At 34.6% G+C, this 18,630-nt stretch overlaps 2 protein-coding genes across 2 annotated transcripts; one reads left to right on the plus strand and one right to left on the minus strand.

Annotated features, from left to right (window-relative positions):
* Positions 1 to 4,599: 4,599 nt before the first annotated feature.
* LOC127125799 (putative white-brown complex homolog protein 30) lies at positions 4,600 to 11,015 on the plus strand. Its single transcript, XM_051054621.1, has 14 exons — positions 4,600 to 5,057; positions 5,154 to 5,227; positions 5,363 to 5,635; positions 5,876 to 5,939; positions 6,038 to 6,184; positions 6,267 to 6,301; positions 6,568 to 6,641; positions 6,845 to 7,716; positions 7,981 to 8,277; positions 8,358 to 8,846; positions 9,138 to 9,286; positions 9,448 to 9,737; positions 9,834 to 9,967; positions 10,137 to 11,015. Exons 1-14 carry the CDS (start codon positions 4,804 to 4,806, stop codon positions 10,291 to 10,293), a joined length of 3,309 nt encoding a protein of 1,102 aa, XP_050910578.1. The 5' UTR covers positions 4,600 to 4,803; the 3' UTR covers positions 10,294 to 11,015.
* Positions 11,016 to 15,956: 4,941 nt separating this feature from the next.
* On the minus strand, positions 15,957 to 16,681 carry LOC127128992 (uncharacterized). Its single transcript, XM_051058331.1, has 2 exons — positions 16,389 to 16,681; positions 15,957 to 16,301 (listed from the first exon to the last, which is right to left on the minus strand). Exons 1-2 carry the CDS (start codon positions 16,665 to 16,667, stop codon positions 15,972 to 15,974), a joined length of 609 nt encoding a protein of 202 aa, XP_050914288.1. The 5' UTR covers positions 16,668 to 16,681; the 3' UTR covers positions 15,957 to 15,971.
* Positions 16,682 to 18,630: the final 1,949 nt, after the last annotated feature.

Consider the following 18,630-nt stretch of genomic DNA (forward strand, 5'->3'; position numbering starts at 1 on the left):
ATTTTTTGTCTTGTTTGTTATAGTATATTGAAAAGTAACCAAAGAAAGAAAGAAACGTCGTTGGGAAATAAATAGAGGGCCATTCTTTACGTTACGCTGCACCGACTGCTAACCACGTTAACCTCAGAGATTGCCATTTTGCTAAAAAGCTTGGGTCGTGAGAGAGAGTTGCCACCCCTACTTGTATCTATCACCTTATATGAACAATTTTATGGGTACACCAAGGCTATTTTTCCTAAGTATAGGGAGTGTATTATACAATAAAAGGTTTTCTAATCCATAAAGATCTTATGATCAATCAATAATATGGCTCTCATCGATCATCAACCTTTTATTATTCCTAAGTAAAATTACTTACGGAGCAATGTTTTCTTCCTTGAAAAATAATTAATTAAAAAGGAATCGTCGCTCTCGTGTATTCGGAATCGGACTTTATTCTCTAATTTATATCGTTCGTGCTCGCATGTTCAGTGCGTTTTGCGTTAAAGTAGTGAAAATCTTTTTTTAAAAAATAGATTCTATTACTTAGTTAAAAAGTAGTTTTGGTTGGGAAATTTAACTTTAAAGGGTTCCTGACTTTCGCTCGGATAACCAGATTCTAAACTTACAAACGCGTTCGAGAATAGTTTTAAAATCACTTTCTAAAAATATTAAATTCTCCTAATTAATTAACAAAGTGCTCTCGCGGTGTTTATTAATAAAAAATCTTAAGTCCAGACGTCTTTCGATTTTACCTGAAGTATTTATGGTTCTACTCTCGTAGTAACCGCTCAATTTCATTTCCAAAAAATTGAGATAAAAATCAAAACAACTCCGATAGTAATCCTAAAGAAATAACAGAGTGAGTATCGTCGAATCGACGGTCCTCACATTCCAGCACTATTAGATTAAATGGACATGGTCATAATAAACAATAAAGTGATGAATTAAAAGTTAGAATTAAACATATCAAGCGATTTAATTCAAATTTCGAACGTGCAATGAAATAAATTAAATTTCGAAATTGAAGTAAGGCAAGAAAATAACAATTAAGGTGAGACAAGAAAATTGCAAGCATGCAAGGTAAATAAACAAAAGAAATAAATAATACTGATAATAATAAGAACATGCTCCATACATGGTCTTGAATTTGGTACAAGAATAAATTCAAGGAAAACTTGAACAAGAAAGTAATATCGGCAAGATTAATGCTATAAAATGAAGTACTCCAAACTCAATAACAACAACAATGCTATAATCCTCCAATGCGAAGGATTAAAGCTCTTAAAAATATAAATATATGGCTTAAGTTCTCCTAAGCTTGGATGATTTCAAAAGTGAGTTTCAACAACTATTTATAGTTCTACAAAGCCCTGGAAAACCAAGTCAAAGCTGTTAAATTCATGTGAGAGAAAAAAGGGTAATGGTGAGGAATGCTTCAACTGGTTTGACCGTTTCGCTTTTATAGGGGATGGCGACCGCCATACCCCCTGGCGAACACCACCTTCACAAAACGCAGAGACTTAGTATTTGTGATCGTTGGGTCATGGGACACGTCAACCGCATCATGGCTACCTCCATGGTGAACGCCATGTTGGACACTGTGAGTTCAAAACACGCATTTTTCTTCGTTTTTCATCTGATTTGCCTCGTTTCTTCGTGTATGGCTCTCACATGGTTAAGTACCTGAAATCCAGACAAAATACCAACTTGATACTAGAAATGAAAGCAAAACGACAATAAAATATGTGCTAATAGAGCCAAATATGCGGTGTATTTCAGTGTTATCAAACTCTCCCACATTTGAACCATCGCTTGTCCTCAAGAAAAATAGCTAGGATATTCCAATGAAATGCATTGGCTCAATAACAAAGACATAAAGGGTAGCAAGGGGTAGAAACTACTCATATGTGGTTGATGATGATCAGTTCGGCTGGGAACGACTTGATAGGTACTACTTCAACACCAAGGGGTTTGCAACAACACAAACCATCTCATGGACACAAGCCTCTCTCCTATGCAAACTAGTCCCAATCATACTATTGAATAAAAGTTTAATTGCCTACTTGTTTCTAATCCTCTTTCATTCATGACAGTCACATTAAGACTATTTATCTCTCACACAACATGGTAGGTGGTCTGTTAGTGATTATGATCTCAAACATCTTCATATTTTCCTTTTTTCTTTTCTTTTGCAAAGATGTATATATTTTCTCTTCTATCTTTTTTTTGTTGAAGAAATCAACCACATTTCTTTGGATTAAGTGATCGGATGAGGGTCACCTTACTTAGTAAAGTGTGGTTTTTTCCTTTTTATTCAATTTTTATGCCTAAGGGATCATTAACTTATTATTCATCGACCTACCTACTTAGTGACTACAGATGGTGCATGACTGGATAAAGAAACTACTATGAGGATTTTTAACAAGTATGGACTTAAGACTAGAATTCAATGGGGATTTAAACTAATATGCATAATTTGGATGCTTGACGTGTTGGGGCAATACCGATTTTGTCGGATTTTCCCAAGTCTCCTCATCCTAATCTCTTCTTCCCTCACAACCTATATACTTTCAAATCTACTCGAGTCTCCCAAACCTTTTCTAAATTTTTGGTATGACTCAAGAAATGGAAGAATTAATAAACAACGGAAAACCACACATAAAGACTCGATAACACATGCAATGACACAACAAACAAACTAAACTAGTGAATGAAATCCTAAGCAATCATACTAAAACAGTCAATTTAGCTAAAAAACGATTAAAAAATGAAAAACAGTAAAGTTCCTCTCCCATACTTAAACCGAACATTATCCCCAATGTTTTGATAAAAGGTGAAAAAGAAACGGTAGAACTTGGACGATCTTCTACTGATGACCTCCATTGTCCTCTCATGTCTGGTCCTGATGTCGTGGATGACGACTCCTGCTTCGGTGGCGTGAACTCTGGGATATTAGGAGCTGTTGAACTCGTGCCGACAGCGAGGCGTTGGGATTTTGTTGTGAATTGTTTGACTTCTGGGGGTGTTCGGGTGCATTTTGGGGGGTGTTGGCAATTTCTTGAAGGTTTGATATGCTAGATTATCAAAATTGAAAGATTAAACTTGCATAAGGGTTAGAAATGATAATTATATCAAACAGGTAAGTGGAAAATTCAAAATTTAACTGGAAAATTAACTAAAAATAACAATGAATAGAGATGAAAATAATCCTGAAAAATTAATGTTAATAACGGAAATATGAAATGAATCTAATGGACGGTGAAGTAATTCAAATGATGACAAATTAAATCTAATTGCGACAAAAAATGAATCTAAAGACGGTGACATATAAATCCTCCCCCCTACATAAGTTAAGCAGTGGCCCCAATGTTTTCAATGTATCAGGTGTGAAGGAGACTGGTGGAGAGTCTATTAAATAGACCTACGCGAGCGATCCTGAGTCTGATGTGAATAGGACATCTGAGCTTCTGCGACCTGGCGTCGAAGTCTATGAATCTTTTGGTATAGGTAATCTGTTTCTTCGGCGTGAGTGGCATTAGCCACTTCCATCTACAAAGTAAGGCCAATAAATTCTTCGCGAAGATCAAATGACACATCATGTCATTGTTATTTAAGTTATGATATCATTTACTCTCCTTCGTCTCACAAAACTTATGACATTTACGTACAAAAGTTATCCCAAAATAATTGAAAACTGTAATTAATTAATTAATCTATAATCTATTAATGTCGTGCACAACTTTCAAATATTTACTCTCATTACAATTATAATAATAAAACTGTAATTAATTAATCTATAATCTTTTAATGTCGTGCATAACTTTCAAATATTTACTCTCCATTATAATTATAATAAAATAAGGTTACTTTTGTTTTAGTTTTAAAAAACCAATTTTTTATATTTTCAAAAATAATTTTTATTAAAATGTTTTTTAAAATATTATAAATTTTTTAAATTCATTTTCTCGAAATCGAAAAAATTAATTTTGACATTTTATAACGTTAATATATATTATTGAATATCAAAATATAATTGAAATGACAACTTTTTAAAAAAGTTGTATTTTAAAAATGATTTTTATAAAAAACTATTTAAAATAGTTTCAAAATTAAATGATTTTTTTTTTAAATTTTAACATCTAAAAAAAATCAATAAAATATCAAAATTAATATTTTAAGAATAACTGTTCAAACTAAATTTATATTTATAAAAAAAAATTGTAATTTTTTTTTAACAAAAATATTAATACTATTAAAAAATCATTTAAAGAAAATGAAACAAACAAGACCTAAATATACTACTAATTAATATAAATAATTGAATAAATCATTTTTTCTTCCTTTGTTTATCATATTTTCTTAATACGTGAAATGGTCAAATGCGACAAGATATATGTGATAAACATAAGATTTTTTTAAAAAAAGTTAATTGCTGAAATTTATTTTTTAAAAATAAATACAGAAATGTTGCGGGTTGAGTTTGTGTTCCTACATTTAATGTCCCTGTGTGTATATCTAAATATCTAAATGAAGTTTATCGTTAGTAATTTATATTTAAATGCATGAAAAAAAAGTTGGTATTTTACTTTTTTATTTATTTATACCAAAAATGCATAAACTTCACATTATGTTGAAATGAAAACATTGGTTTATATGATGTAGATATCAGGTGAAGCAATAATCCTTCAATCAAGCCTTCCATTTCTCTCCTCCATTTCTTCACACCCTTTTCACTTTGACCAAAACACACCAATCAAACTTCAATTCCTGCATTCCTACAATCCCTTGTTTCTAATCTCTTCATCACCATGTTCACAATTCATGCCACATTATGCATTGCTTCATGAACAAGCAACATCTTCACGAAATGTTGTAATGGAAATTAATCACATTTTATTCTTGTCCACTTTTATCTTCACAAATTTGCTGCTACTACCACAGGTTCTATCTCTAGATAACGGTAATTCTCTTGCACCTTCGTTTTTCACAAAGGAAATCTACAAACAGCTTGAAGGTCTCACTATCACTTTAACCAGAGATATCAAACAAGATTTAGGTTTCTGCATAAAGGATGTGTATGTATTATTATTATTATATCTTCATAATTTAACTAATTATTTTTGTCAGATTAATTTGTCTTAGTTGTTGTTAATTAATTCACCATCTTTCAGGAATAAAGATTGGGAAGAAGCCTTTAATTTTAAGGGGAAATTGGATTTTGTGGAGGCTTGTGCTAAGCAAAAAGGTTTGTATAATGTAATACATTAACTGTTCGGTCAATTGTGTCTACGTCTCTGAGACTTCGACAGACTTAGGGTTACAATCGTGAAACCGCTTCTCACGGATTGTGCGACCTGATTTAATTTGATTTAATTGACAGGTGATTTTACTGATAGAATTTGTACCACTGCTGAAATAAGGAACTACTTTCAGAGTTTTTTCATAGAAGGAGGCACGTCTGCGAGTTACGTAAAACCGAACATAAATTGCAACTTGACTTCATGGGTTTCTGGTTGTGAGCCTGGTTGGAGTTGTAGTGCTGATCAGAGAATTGATCTCAAAAATGATACAAACGATGTTCCTTCTAGAACCAATGACTGTCAACCATGTTGTGAAGGGTTTTTCTGTCCTCAAGGATTAACTTGCATGATAAGTAAGTATATATCTTATCATCAGAGCCGTCTCAAGTTCTTGGTGGCCTGGTGTAGGTTAGTCGTAGTTTAACCATGGCAAAACAAATAAAGGCTCTATTTAATCACAACTTAACCGTGACAATATTTTATAAGGTCAGATTTAACCACGATTATGGACTCTGTGCGAAAGATAGCCCCGCTTATTGTTTTATCTTAGTATAAAGTTTTTAACTTTTTTTTATTTTCTTCTCTCAATGAAGCATGTCCACTTGGTTCTTATTGTCCACTTGCAAAACTGAATGAAACAACTGGAGTATGCGATCCGTAAGTTCTAATGTTGTTCTAGATTTTTTTTCTCGATCATTGTTTATGCTTATTTGGGTAATAACTACTTTGATGTATGGAAATTTGGATATTTGCAGATATAGTTATCAAATTCCTGCTGGAGAAACAAACCATACTTGCGGTAGTGCTGATATTTGGTCTGGTGTTGTGAACAATAGTAACATCTTTTGTTCTCCGGGATCATATTGTCCGTCTCCCACACACAAAGTTTCTTGCGATGAAGGGTATTTCTTGCAACTTACAAGAATCTATAATTGACTTATGAGAATCCATGTTACTGATATATATCATGTTCTCCCGTTTCAGATATTACTGCAGGATGGGTTCAACTCATCAAAATCGTAAGTTTTAATCAAAGATTAATTTTGATACGTTTTACACTTTCAACAAATCAGAAACCATTAATTTGTATGACTCCTAAAGTATACATGATTAAAATCAAATATTTTTAATGATAAACGGTTATGATTGATTGACAGTGTAAAAACTCTTTACACTATATGTGCAGATCGATTAAATCCAACCAGTATCATACTATATTGATTTATGATCCCGTGTGCTTAAATTTATTTGTGAAGACCTTATTTTGTATTGTTCATTTGTGAAGGATGCTCCAAGTTGAGTAGCTGCAATCCAAATACATCAACCCAAAACATGCACGCTTACGGTGCTTTGATTATTGTAAGTAGATTCCAATCTAGAATTCGATGAAAGCATCTTTGATTTGAGTCTCTTCTTAAATTATTTTTTTGCTGCATTGGTTAAGCAACATTCAAAAATATTCAAAACTTCACTTCACTTTTTATGCTCTATTGAGGTTTTTATTCATAAAATGAAGTGTCATAGCATTCCTTCATCATATTCGGTATTATTCCCCCCTGTAGGTTGGTATGAGTACTACTCTGATCTTCATTTATAACTGTTCTGATCAAGTTCTAGCTACTAGAGAAAGAAGGAAGGCCAAATCAAGAGAAGCTGCGGCAAAACACGTAAGAGAAACGGTACAAGCTCGCGAGAGATGGAAACAAGCAAGAGAGTTCGCTAAGAAAAGTTCGGCGGGACTTCAAAAGCAGTTGTCTCGAACCTTTTCGCGCAAGAAATCCAGTAAGCAAGGAGATGTATTTCAACCAACGCCTCCAGATTCATCAAGCAAACCAGGACAAGCATCGAAAGCCAAAAACAAGGAACCTGGCGATCTTACTAAAATGATGCATTCCATTGAGGATGATGGACCTGAAGGATTTGATTTTCAAATTGGTGATAAGAACATTAAAAAGCAAATGCGGAAGGGAAAAAATTTACACACTCATAGCCAAATTTTAAGGTATGCTTATGGTCAGATTGAGAAGGAGAAAGCTCAGCAAGAACAAAACAAGAACATGACATTCTCGGGACTAATTTCAATGGCCTCTGAAGGTGAGGAAGTAAAATCAAGACCTTCAATTGAGGTAGCTTTCAATGATCTAACCCTCACTTTGAAAGGTAAAAACAAGCACATACTCAGGTGTGTGAGTGGTAAATTCATGCCTGGTCGAGTTTCAGCTGTTATGGGACCCTCGGGAGCTGGAAAAACAACATTTCTTTCAGCTTTGGCTGGAAAAGCAAGAGGGTGCAATCAGTCGGGATCAATTCTAGTTAATGGAAAAAATGAATCCATTCACTCTTATAAGAGAATTACTGGTTTTGTGCCACAAGATGATATTGTGCATGGAAACTTGACAGTAGAGGAAAATCTTCGTTTCAGCGCAAGATGCAGGTATTTGATTTTCCTCGCAAAAGCTACTCTTTCAACTGTCCGCGCAGATCCATTAAATGCAATAAATTTATGACATACTATGTGTCTTTTGATCATTTTTATGATCATACTATTTTTACTTATGATCCCATGTCCTTAAAATTTAGTAATTATCCATTATCAATCATATATAATGCGTTTCATTGTGTTTTCATATGTTATTTTAAGTTTCTATCCTCATCTAACTGTTTACCATATTTAAACTTCGGTTTCTTAACACTGTAGGCTCCCTGCAGAAATGGCGAAACCAGATAAGGTTCTGATAGTTGAAAGAGTGATCGAGTCTTTAGGGCTACAGCCAGTAAGAGATTCTCTAGTTGGGACAATAGAGAAGAGAGGCATATCCGGAGGACAAAGAAAACGTGTAAATGTTGGACTAGAGATGGTGATGGAGCCTTCATTATTAATCTTAGACGAGCCTACAACTGGTTTGGACAGCGCATCTTCGAGTTTACTTCTTAAAGCGCTTCGCCGTGAAGCTCTTGAAGGTGTAAATATTTGTATGGTACTTCACCAACCAAGGTAACATGCTTTTTCCTAAGTTTTTCACCAAACATTTGCATGATATTTATATATTATAGTTTGATTTTATTATGTTGCAGCTATACTTTGTTCAGAATGTTTGATGATATAGTATTTCTAGCCAAAGGTGGTCTTACAGCATATCATGGTCCTGTGAAACAAGTGGAAGAATACTTTGCTGGCATTGGAATCCCGGTACCGGATCGTGTCAATCCTCCAGACCATTTCATTGATATTCTTGAAGGTTTAGAGAAACCAACTTCAGGTGTAACTGTTGAAACACTTCCTGTGAGATGGATGCTTCATAATGGATATCCAGTACCACCTGATATGCTTCATTTGGCTGATCAAATTGCCGCTCCTTCATCTGCTGCCTCAGATGCAACTAGCACGTCGAAGGGTGCCGAGGAACCTTCTGATCAGTCCTTTTTTGTAGAGTTTTGGGAGGATTTGAATAGCAATATTAGGAACCAACGAGATCGAATAGAAGCAATCTTCTCAAGAACAAAGGATTTGTCAGGCCGAGAAACTCCTAGTGTAGCCCAACAATATAGATACTTCGTTGGCCGGTACAAATTCACTATTCGAGCATATGAAAATATCTTATAGTATAGAGTTATCATGTTAGAGCTAAGTGATCTTTGTTTGTATAGTAGTACTAGTTTCTTATCATAGATTATCTTTTAAGACCAGTTTCACATTGATAGAAAGGAAGTTCATTTGCTTTGCAGTCGGACACGTAGACACAATTGACAGAACTTCGTTACCAAACATCATGTGTTCACCGAGTGTTCGTTGTTTTGTTGCAAATTACTTAATTTGAATTAGTTGTTTATCCTTGATTAAGTTTAACTTTTCAGGATTGGCAAGCAGCAGTTGAGAGAAGCAAAATTACAAGCAATCGACTATCTCCTTTTATTGGTCGCCGGCGCTATCTTAGGAACTCTTACCAAAGTAAATGACGAAACATTCGGGTCCCTTGGTTATACATATACAGTCATTTCTGTTTGTAAGTTTCATACCTCACTATTTCATTTGAATATCATCACTACGCCGATTCTAGAAATGAAACCTCACTTATAGCTTATAAGAAAACAATTTGACTTTATTTTATCTTTTGTTATATAAATGGATTATGCATAAGTACTTATGTATTGCATATATGTGCAGCTCTACTTTGCAAGATTGCAGCTCTTAGATCATTTACTATGGATAAGTTACAATACTGGAGGGAAAGTGCAGCTGGGATCAGTAGTCTAGCCCATTTTCTCGCAAAAGATATGATCGATCTTTTCAGTACAATCACAAAACCTGTAGTTTATCTCTCCATGTTCTTTTTTTTAAGTAATCCAAGGTCAACTTTTGGAAGTAATTACATAGTTTTGGTTTGTTTGGTGTACTGTGTCACCGGCATGGCTTATGCATTAGCCATCTTCTTTCAACCCAGTCCTGCTCAGCTGGTAATTATCATATCAACAAACTCGCTGCTACATCGTACATACACATTTTCTTACAAGCTGTTGCTGATAATTACTGCATCGGTTTTTCCTTTGTAGTGGTCAGTGCTTGTTCCCGTTGTTATGACTCTCATTGCAAACCAAACTAGAGATACTGCATTTATGAAGATCCTAGTACAGTTCTGCTATCCAAAATGGGCTTTGGAGGCTTTTATCGTTGCAAATGCTGAAAGGTCTGCTTACATCTAAAATCATATCTGCAAACGCGCGCACACACTCACGCAGACATACAATTACGTAATCAGTTTAACATGAGTAAAACTATACATTGCTCATGTTTGGAAACTAATTGAAGTTTCAATGTTTCCCACATAAAATTTTGAATCTGCTGTTTTTTCTTAGGTACACGGGGGTATGGCTGATAACTCGTTGTAGTTCACTGATGAGCAGTAGTTATAATGTCAACTCGTGGAACGTTTGTCTACTTGTCCTCATTTTGTATGGAATAATTGCGCGAGTTGTAGCCTTCATTTGTTTGGTAATTTCCCAAAAGAGGTGATTTGGGATGTGATATTTCGCATTTCGCATTTCAGAGCCTCTACAACCAAAGGTCTGTCGCGTTTGGTTGTACAAGACAGGCATCTAATAGGACATAGGTTCGATGTTTCGAAGGTGATATCAGTGTATAAATCATAGTTTTCAAAATGTGAATGAGATGCTAGATTTAGTCCATTAAGTAGGAATAGCCTTACCATTTTAGGTTCTTATGTAAAGTTGTTGTACTTTATCTTACTTTGGTGTATGAAAATTTTACTTAGTAAAAGATAGTGTGTAGAGCATTCTAAGCACATTAAACATTTGCTTCCTGTTATTAGATTTTGTAGAAATTCTTACACGAACTTGTATAGGATGTTCAGGCTTTGAAATAGGACAAGTTTTCATTTTCTACACTTTAGTTATATCATTATGAAGAATCGCTATGGAGATGATAAACTCAACAAAGTGTGCCTACAAAGAACCTTAAGAAGGTAGCAACCCAATTTTAATTACATTACTGAAGCAATTGAAGAATCGAAAGATTTGAGATTCATGAATATTGAAGAGCTTCAGAGTTCTTTAAAGACACATGAACAAAGACTAACAAAAAGGAGCACTGGAAGAACCGCATAACAAAGGCAAAGAAGTCAAGAATAAACAAACAGTCAACAAATGAAAAGACCATTACAACAATGATCATGATCTACTAGAAAACCAAAATTCGTGACAGTAAGAAGAAATACAACATGAAGAATACACAGTGTTGAGTGAACAAAAACTCCATGGAAGAAGCTAGAAGTTTAGAGAGAAAGAAGATACAGTGTATTATTGTGCAACTTAATCATTGCAAACTGATTACAAGATTATATATGTTTACCATGATGCTACACCATATATAACATACACAAGCATGCAGTAGAATATTCATAACAGAATTTTAAAATTCTGTTATGACAGTTACAACTAATTTCAACTATTAACTTCAGTGACTTGTGTAATAAGTAGCCTCGTGATCCTCATCCATATCATATGCAATGCATGCTCTTAGCTTTTGAAGACTTCAATCACTTGTTATTTTGTCATTTAACACCCTCTCACAAGCTTGGCCATGATAAATGTCTATCATTTCAAGCTTGAATACAAATTTCTTGAATTTTGGTGGAGCCAAGACTTTGATAAAAAACCAGCAAGTTGTTATTGAGTAGAAATTGGTAGTAGTTTAAGAACATTCTTTTGGACCTTTTCTCTCACAAAGTGGCAATCTATCTCTAAGTATTTTGTCCTCTCACGGAAAATCGGATTTGAAGCAATGCCGATTGCACTTAGTGAATCACAATACAAGACACGTTGTTTGCTACATGTGATGCTTAAATATTTCAAAATATACAAAAGCCATTGTAATTCACATGTTGCGGTTGACAAAACTCGATACTCAGCATCTGAGGATGACCTTGAGATAGTATGATGTTTATTTGCTCTCTATGACACAAGTGAATTGCCTAGGAAGAAGAGAAAGTCAATGGTTGATCTTCTTGAATCACAACAACCTGCCTAGTCTGCATCCACATAACCTAGAATTTGTGTCTCAGAACTTCTAGGAAACATGAGGCCTTTACCAGGATTTTATTTCAAATATCAGATTACTCTACAAGCAGCCTTGAAATGAGTGATGGTTGGTGAATTTAAGAACTAACTCAATTGCTGTGTGGCTAGGGGAATATCGGGTCTAATGGTGTTGAGGTATAGCAACTTGCCAATTGACTTTCTATAAGCTGAAACATCTTCAAATGGCTGACTGCTATCTTGATGAAGTTTTGTGGAAAGATCAAGGGGAGTGTTAACTGGTTTTGATCCAAGGAGCTCATATGATTCAAGAAGATCCAAGCAATATTTCCTTTGAGAAATACATATGTCTGCTTTAGAGTGAACCACTTCTAATCCTAGACAGTGCTTGAGGGTGACAAGGTCATTGATCTTGAAATTTTTGTCTAAGATGCCTTTGATTCTAGTAAATTCTTTAAGTGAAGTTCCAGCTATATATTATCAACATACACTAAGAGAGCACTGAAATTACCACTTTGTTTGAGAGTGAACAAAGAGTAATTGGATATGGATTGATGATATCTTTCTTGGATGAGAAGCTGAGTCAATTTTGCATACCATTTTCTACTTCTTTGTTTCAAACCATACAAACTCTTTTTGCAATTTGCAAACCTGGTTGGGTTTGGCTAAGACTCCATCAGGAAAGGACATGTAAACATCTTCTTGTAGATCTCCATGCAAAAAACATTGTTGACATCCATTTGATGGATGTTCCAATTCTCTATAGAAGCAAGAGCAATTAGAATTATAATTGTTGTCAATTTTGCCACAAGTGAGAAATAAAAAAAAATCCAGGTCTTCTATTTGATTGTAACCCTTTGCCATCAATCCAACTTTGTATCTCTCAATTGAACCATCAACTTTGTGTTTCACCTTATACACCCACTTTCTACCAATAGGTTTCACATATGATGGTTTCACTACAACAAACAAGACCTTAGACAGCGTTTTTTTAGCCTTAGACAGCGCTTTAAGGCGCTGTCTAAACCTCCGCTGTTAAAGGTTTAGACAGCGCTTTTTTAAATCTTAAAAGCGCTGTCTAAGCCCCCCCCCCCCCCCCCCCCCCCCCCTTAGACAGCGCTTTGGCCAAAAGCGCTTTATAAGACCCTCTTATTTTAAATTTTTTAGGTATACCTTAGACAGCACTTTGGCCAAAAGCGCTTTCTAAGACCCTCCTATTTTAATTTTTTTAGGTATACCTTAGACAGCGCTTTTCAAAAAGCGCTATCTAAGCCCCCCCCCCCCCCCCCCCCCTAGACAGCGCTTTTGCCTAAAGCGCTTTCTAATCCCCCCCTTAGACAGCGCTTTTTACAAAAGCGCTGTCTAAGGTATACGAAAATTTTTGAAATTTTTGTTTTAAACCACATTTTTTCCAGGTTTATAAACCAGAATTTCTACCTGTTTTCAACCAGATTTTGACAGACAATTATCACATTTTATATATGCCATTTTGGCCTTTTTTCTACCAATTTTTGGCTAACAAATATATATATATACCAATTCAAACCAATTTTGCCTTAAATGTATCAAAATATATACAAATTTATGTACACATTTACAAGTCATAACATATACTACAAATGTACACATTAATTACACAAATTTATGAACAAACATTGAGCTCTATCATGAGTTGACACCACTCCTCTTTGATTTCGTCCACTTGATCCTTTGTATAAAATGCACACTTGAATTCATCAAAGTACTACATAATAATATAACATATTTTGAATTAATTCCAACTATTTAATTATATGAGATATGTGTAAATATAAAAATAACTCATAAGTTAGAAATACATACATCGGTGGAAATCTTTAATCGGCCCAAAGCAAGAGTATCTCGCATAAACCTCAACATGAAATACCCGCAATTTATTTGATTACGTTGTTGAGGACACTACATATGAAAAAAAAATATGGATTATAAATCCTAAGTTTTATCAAGTGTCATCACTAATATAATAAAAAATGTGGTAATTAAAAATATACCGCCACTTTAATCCATGTAATGGAGTTGGCGCCCCTCCTTGAGGTTTGGATATCTCGTTGGGCCCGAAAAGCTTGTAGGACGCTAATAAAATAAAAATGAAGCAATTAGAACAATTCACATAAACTAAGAAAAATTTTGAACATTCTCACTTACGTGTCAATTAGGACCTTCATATCCGGGTATGTTGTCCAATCATTTCCTAACGAGTCAAGATAATACACAATTTCTCGGATAGGATTGATTGCGAGCAACAACCAATGTCCACTGTAATGATTAGGCAAATATTAGATAGTAACTTGGAAAATAATTATAATAGATGAATTTAGAATGAAATGCTAACCCGGTATTAAACGGTATAAAAAACAACTTCTCCGCATCTTTATTGTCCATGAGGATCCGAAGAACGTACTCCGTCACGGTATCCGGTCTACTTAAGATTAAACCTAAGTTGACGGTCGCGGGTGCTAAGAATCCGAATGACACGTCCAAACCATTGAGGCGCATCAATTTGTCATACAAAAACCTAATATAAAAACATCATTAACACCTCTTTTGAAACATAAAGTAAACCGGATTAACATAAAGTAAACATCATTAACATAAGTTGTTTAATTAATAAAACAAAGTAGACCGGATTTACCTAATATATGTATTGACAACGGTGACGCCGATTTCTTCATGACTAAAAACTTGCATGAAGTCTTCATTACCAATCATTTGGTCGTAATCAAAGCCGAAAATCCCTACCTCCATATGTACAGTCCGAACACCTCCGGTCGGTATATCGGTCATCTCTAGAAATGTCCTGAGGCACGACCTATACTTGGTGGTAGGTTTTTTCCTAGCTACGGTCTTCTTAGCACCAGAACTTTTTACCCATGCGGAGGCGTTGCTAACCTCCTTTTTTTTTTGTGCGGAGGCATTGCTAACCTCATTTTCTTGAAGCTACATGTCATATAAATAGTTAGATCAAATTAAGAATGTAACAACTTCCATGAATATATGTCATATAATTGTATATTACCTCTTTTCTTGAAACCGTGGACTCGGTATGCCGTGGAATCGCATTATCTTTTGATTTGGATTTTGTGGGAGTCTATTTAACATAACCAAGGAAAATATGTAAGTAAAATTTTAAGCATAAATTTTAAACTTTGAATATACACATTAAAGTTAACATAAGTTTTAAGCATACCTCATATCCTACGCATATGAGGTTTGTCGGCCATGCAACAAACGAACCTACTGCTTCGTGCACCGTTGTTGCATCCGAATCATCGCTAGGATATGGTAATGCTGCATTCGGCTCAACTGCAATATCAACTGATACCTTCAAACATCCAGCAGGGAGCTCTCTAGTGTGGAGTAATACTCCGCTAACGTTATGCACTTTTCCCTTGCCAACCATCCGATAGTATGGTGACGACAAATACAGCTGACAATGGGAAATGCCCTAAAACCAATAATAACAAGAAATCGTTAATGTGTATATATGTCAAATACATAATTTAAGCAAATAGTTCAATTTAAGACAATTATATGTAATTACCTCTGGAATGTTCGGCTGAAAGGTACAGTTGATACTGTCTTTGTCCGAAGCATCTCTGTATACTGTTGAGGCGCTAGCCTCTCTTTCTCTCCTCAATGCATCAAGCTCAGCTTGCATGGCTTCCAATCTTGCATGAAGCTCCCGATTACTAGGAGCCTTTCCTTTTTTAATACTCAGGGAGGTCGGAGTGACTCCAAATCCCTTACCCCTCACCCGACCAGAATACTCAGGGACATCTAATGCCCGACTAAGTATGCCCTTAGTATCATCGGGAGATAAAGACTGAGATAGCTCCTTCTGAAAAATCAGATGAATACCGTATACTTGTCAAATATTTGTGTATAAAAATGTTATTCAATTAATGAAAAAATGTTATACTTACACATTTCTGGTATACGTGTAAAACTTCTTCTTGAGGAACTCCAGATTTGCCCACACGGGCTTCCTTCCACAAAACATGTGCAGGAAGAGATGTTTCTGAACTTTCCTCCTTCTGCAGCTACACATTAAGTCATACAATTTGATCAGATAAAACTAATATATGATGAACAAATTTGTTATCGCAATTTATAAATACTTACCATGGATTGTTCTAAGCATCCATATCCGACACGTCCTTTTCGGTACGGATATGCGGGACTTGATGCTCTTTCCCGATTTGTAGCACTTATTCTTTGAAAAACCGGGTCTTGTCTTTTGGATTTGAAAGCTTCCCATTCTTCAGCCGATATCAAACTTTCATATTTTTTAGGAAGCTCCGCATCCACAAAATTACCATCCGCATCCTTAAGGAACTTGGATGATAAAAATGTCTGAAACCCTCTTAGAAGCTTTCCGGCCAATTTCATACAAAAACCTCTTCTTTCTTCTTCGATGTTAAAACATCGCTAAGAAAAACATACAGATTGATAGTTAGTATCGGTAATTGAAAAAACATAATTGATACTGTATAATTAAGGGCCAAATGATTGTACCTTTATCTCACTCCAAATTTTTTCTTTGGACTCATTCAGCTCTTTGTTTCTCCAATCATCACATGTAATGGGAATTTCATTCCTTACTAGTGCACCGATAAAACTAGTTAAGGTATGCCCATTAGGTTCTATAAGCTGTCCCTGGTTGCTCCAATAGACATCTAGTATGATGCCTCGAGATCTTCCTTGGACCACCCTTCTCATTACTGTGATGCCTCTTCGAATTTCTTCTTCCGCGGATACTTTTTTACTAACTTCCTCATGTTGGTCATCAGCCATGTCTAACCTGTAATAAACCAAGGAAACCATCAAATATCAAATATAACTTATAATCAAAGCAATTGAAAACAAAAAAATAAAGAAATCATGCATTATCAGATATAACTTATAATCAAAGCAATTGAAAACAAAAATATAACGAAATCATGCATTATCAGATATAACTTATAATCAAAGCAATTGGAAACAAAAAAATAAAGAAATCATGCATTATCAGATATTTCAAACATTTCAGGACAATCATGAAGATCTTCTTCCAATGCTTCTACAATCTCTTCAACTCGATCACAATCGTATGTTTCCGTGTCTTTGTCGTATGAAGCATAGGTCGTATTACTTTTTCCACTCGATTCAACATTCTCGTTAATTTTCTCACCATGAAATATCCAACACTGATAACTTTGATCAATTCCATGCCTCAGCAAATGCGATTTCAATCCATGTGCGTCAACCTTACCAATATAACAACAACGCAAGCAAGGACAATGCATTCGTCTGGGGTTTTCAGCGTGTTGAACAGCATACTTAACGAATTCCAAAACCCCACTCTCGTACTCTTTGGTCATTCGATCGGCACAGATCCATGTTTTATCCATGGTTTTCCTACTTATTAAAGTAAACAATTAATCCAGACGAAAATACATAACTAAGGTAGTATCTTTGAATATCCTAACAATTATAAAGTTCAATTCATTTTAAACTTCAAAAACCTATACATAACCAATGTTAATATAAACTTCAATAACGTATCTGATACGCCAATATACCAACTTTAATTACCTCATCACTTTCATTTTTTATATTACAAGAATCAAACTTTTTCTATTACAATATACCTATAACTATACCTATAACACGTTAATTTTTCTATAACTAACTTTAATTTTCTATTACAACATTATTACTTATCAAACATAACAACTTTAATTACCTCATCACTTTCATTTTTTCTATTACAAGAATCAAACTTTTTCTTCCATTACTTTTCTCTTATCAACATTATTCTATTATCAACATTTTTCTATTATCAACATTATTACTTATCAAACATAACAACAACAATGTACCTTATGAACTCAGTTTTTACAAACTCAGTTTTCTAATCAAACATAACAACAACAATGTACCTTATTGTTTTCCTTACAAACATCAACATTTTTCTATTGTCAACTTCTAAACTCAGTTTTTATGAATCAAAACAACTTCAACAAGAATAATACACTAAACTCAGTCAACAAGATTATGCACATTCTCAACATTAGTAAACTACCGCAAGATTATAAACATTCTCAACATTCTCAACAAGATTATACAGTAGAAACGAAGAAATGAAGAAATATTGAAGAACATACCGCAAGAAATGAAGAACAGTAGAAACGAAAAACGAAGTCAACACCCAAATGTCGAGACACGTACGATTCTTCAAACACGTTCAATGATTGAAACCGAAAAATGGAAGTGTATTCGTGTTCGCTGTTATGGTTTTCGCTGATAGGGTTTCAACGTTCGCAGGAGGGAAAACAAAAGAACAGAGAACGAAAATTGAAATGGAGTCTGAAATTTTATTTTAATTAGACCTTAGACAGCGCTTTTGTGGAAAGCGCTTTTTAAGGTATGCCTTAGACAGCGCTTTCCAAAAGCGCTTTCTAAACCCCCCCTTAGACAGCGCTTTTGGTTTTAATTTTTTTTTAATTTAAAGACTTTAGACAGCGCTTTATCAAAAGCGCTGACTAAGGTCTATATTTAAAAGCGCTTTCATTATTTTTTTGGAACATTTTCCGTGTTTTATTTTAATTTTAACCTTAGACAGCGCTTTCTTTTAAAAGCGCTGTCTAAGATGCGCTGTTAAAAGTCATTTTTGGCGTAGTGTTTGTCAACCAACAGTCAAGTATTATTAGAAGTTAATGCATCTAACTCAGTTTTCATTATCTTCGATCAATAATCATGCAACATGCTTCTTTAT

This window comes from Lathyrus oleraceus, chromosome 3 (genome assembly GCF_024323335.1).
Source record: "Lathyrus oleraceus cultivar Zhongwan6 chromosome 3, CAAS_Psat_ZW6_1.0, whole genome shotgun sequence".
NCBI lineage: Eukaryota > Viridiplantae > Streptophyta > Magnoliopsida > Fabales > Fabaceae > Lathyrus > Lathyrus oleraceus.

Excerpts from the sequence above, each read along its gene's own strand:
- LOC127125799 (XM_051054621.1), top strand. The coding sequence starts at position 4,804 with ATGCCACATTATGCATTGCTTCATGAACAAGCAACATCTTCACGAAAT. Across the intron at positions 5,636-5,875 it reads AGGATTAACTTGCATGATAA|CATGTCCACTTGGTTCTTAT; the intron begins GTAAGTATATAT and ends CTCTCAATGAAG. Across the intron at positions 9,287-9,447 it reads ATATACAGTCATTTCTGTTT|CTCTACTTTGCAAGATTGCA; the intron begins GTAAGTTTCATA and ends ATATATGTGCAG.
- LOC127128992 (XM_051058331.1), bottom strand. The coding sequence starts at position 16,667 with ATGGCTGATGACCAACATGAGGAAGTTAGTAAAAAAGTATCCGCGGAA. Across the intron at positions 16,302-16,388 it reads AAATTTGGAGTGAGATAAAG|CGATGTTTTAACATCGAAGA; the intron begins GTACAATCATTT and ends TGTTTTTCTTAG.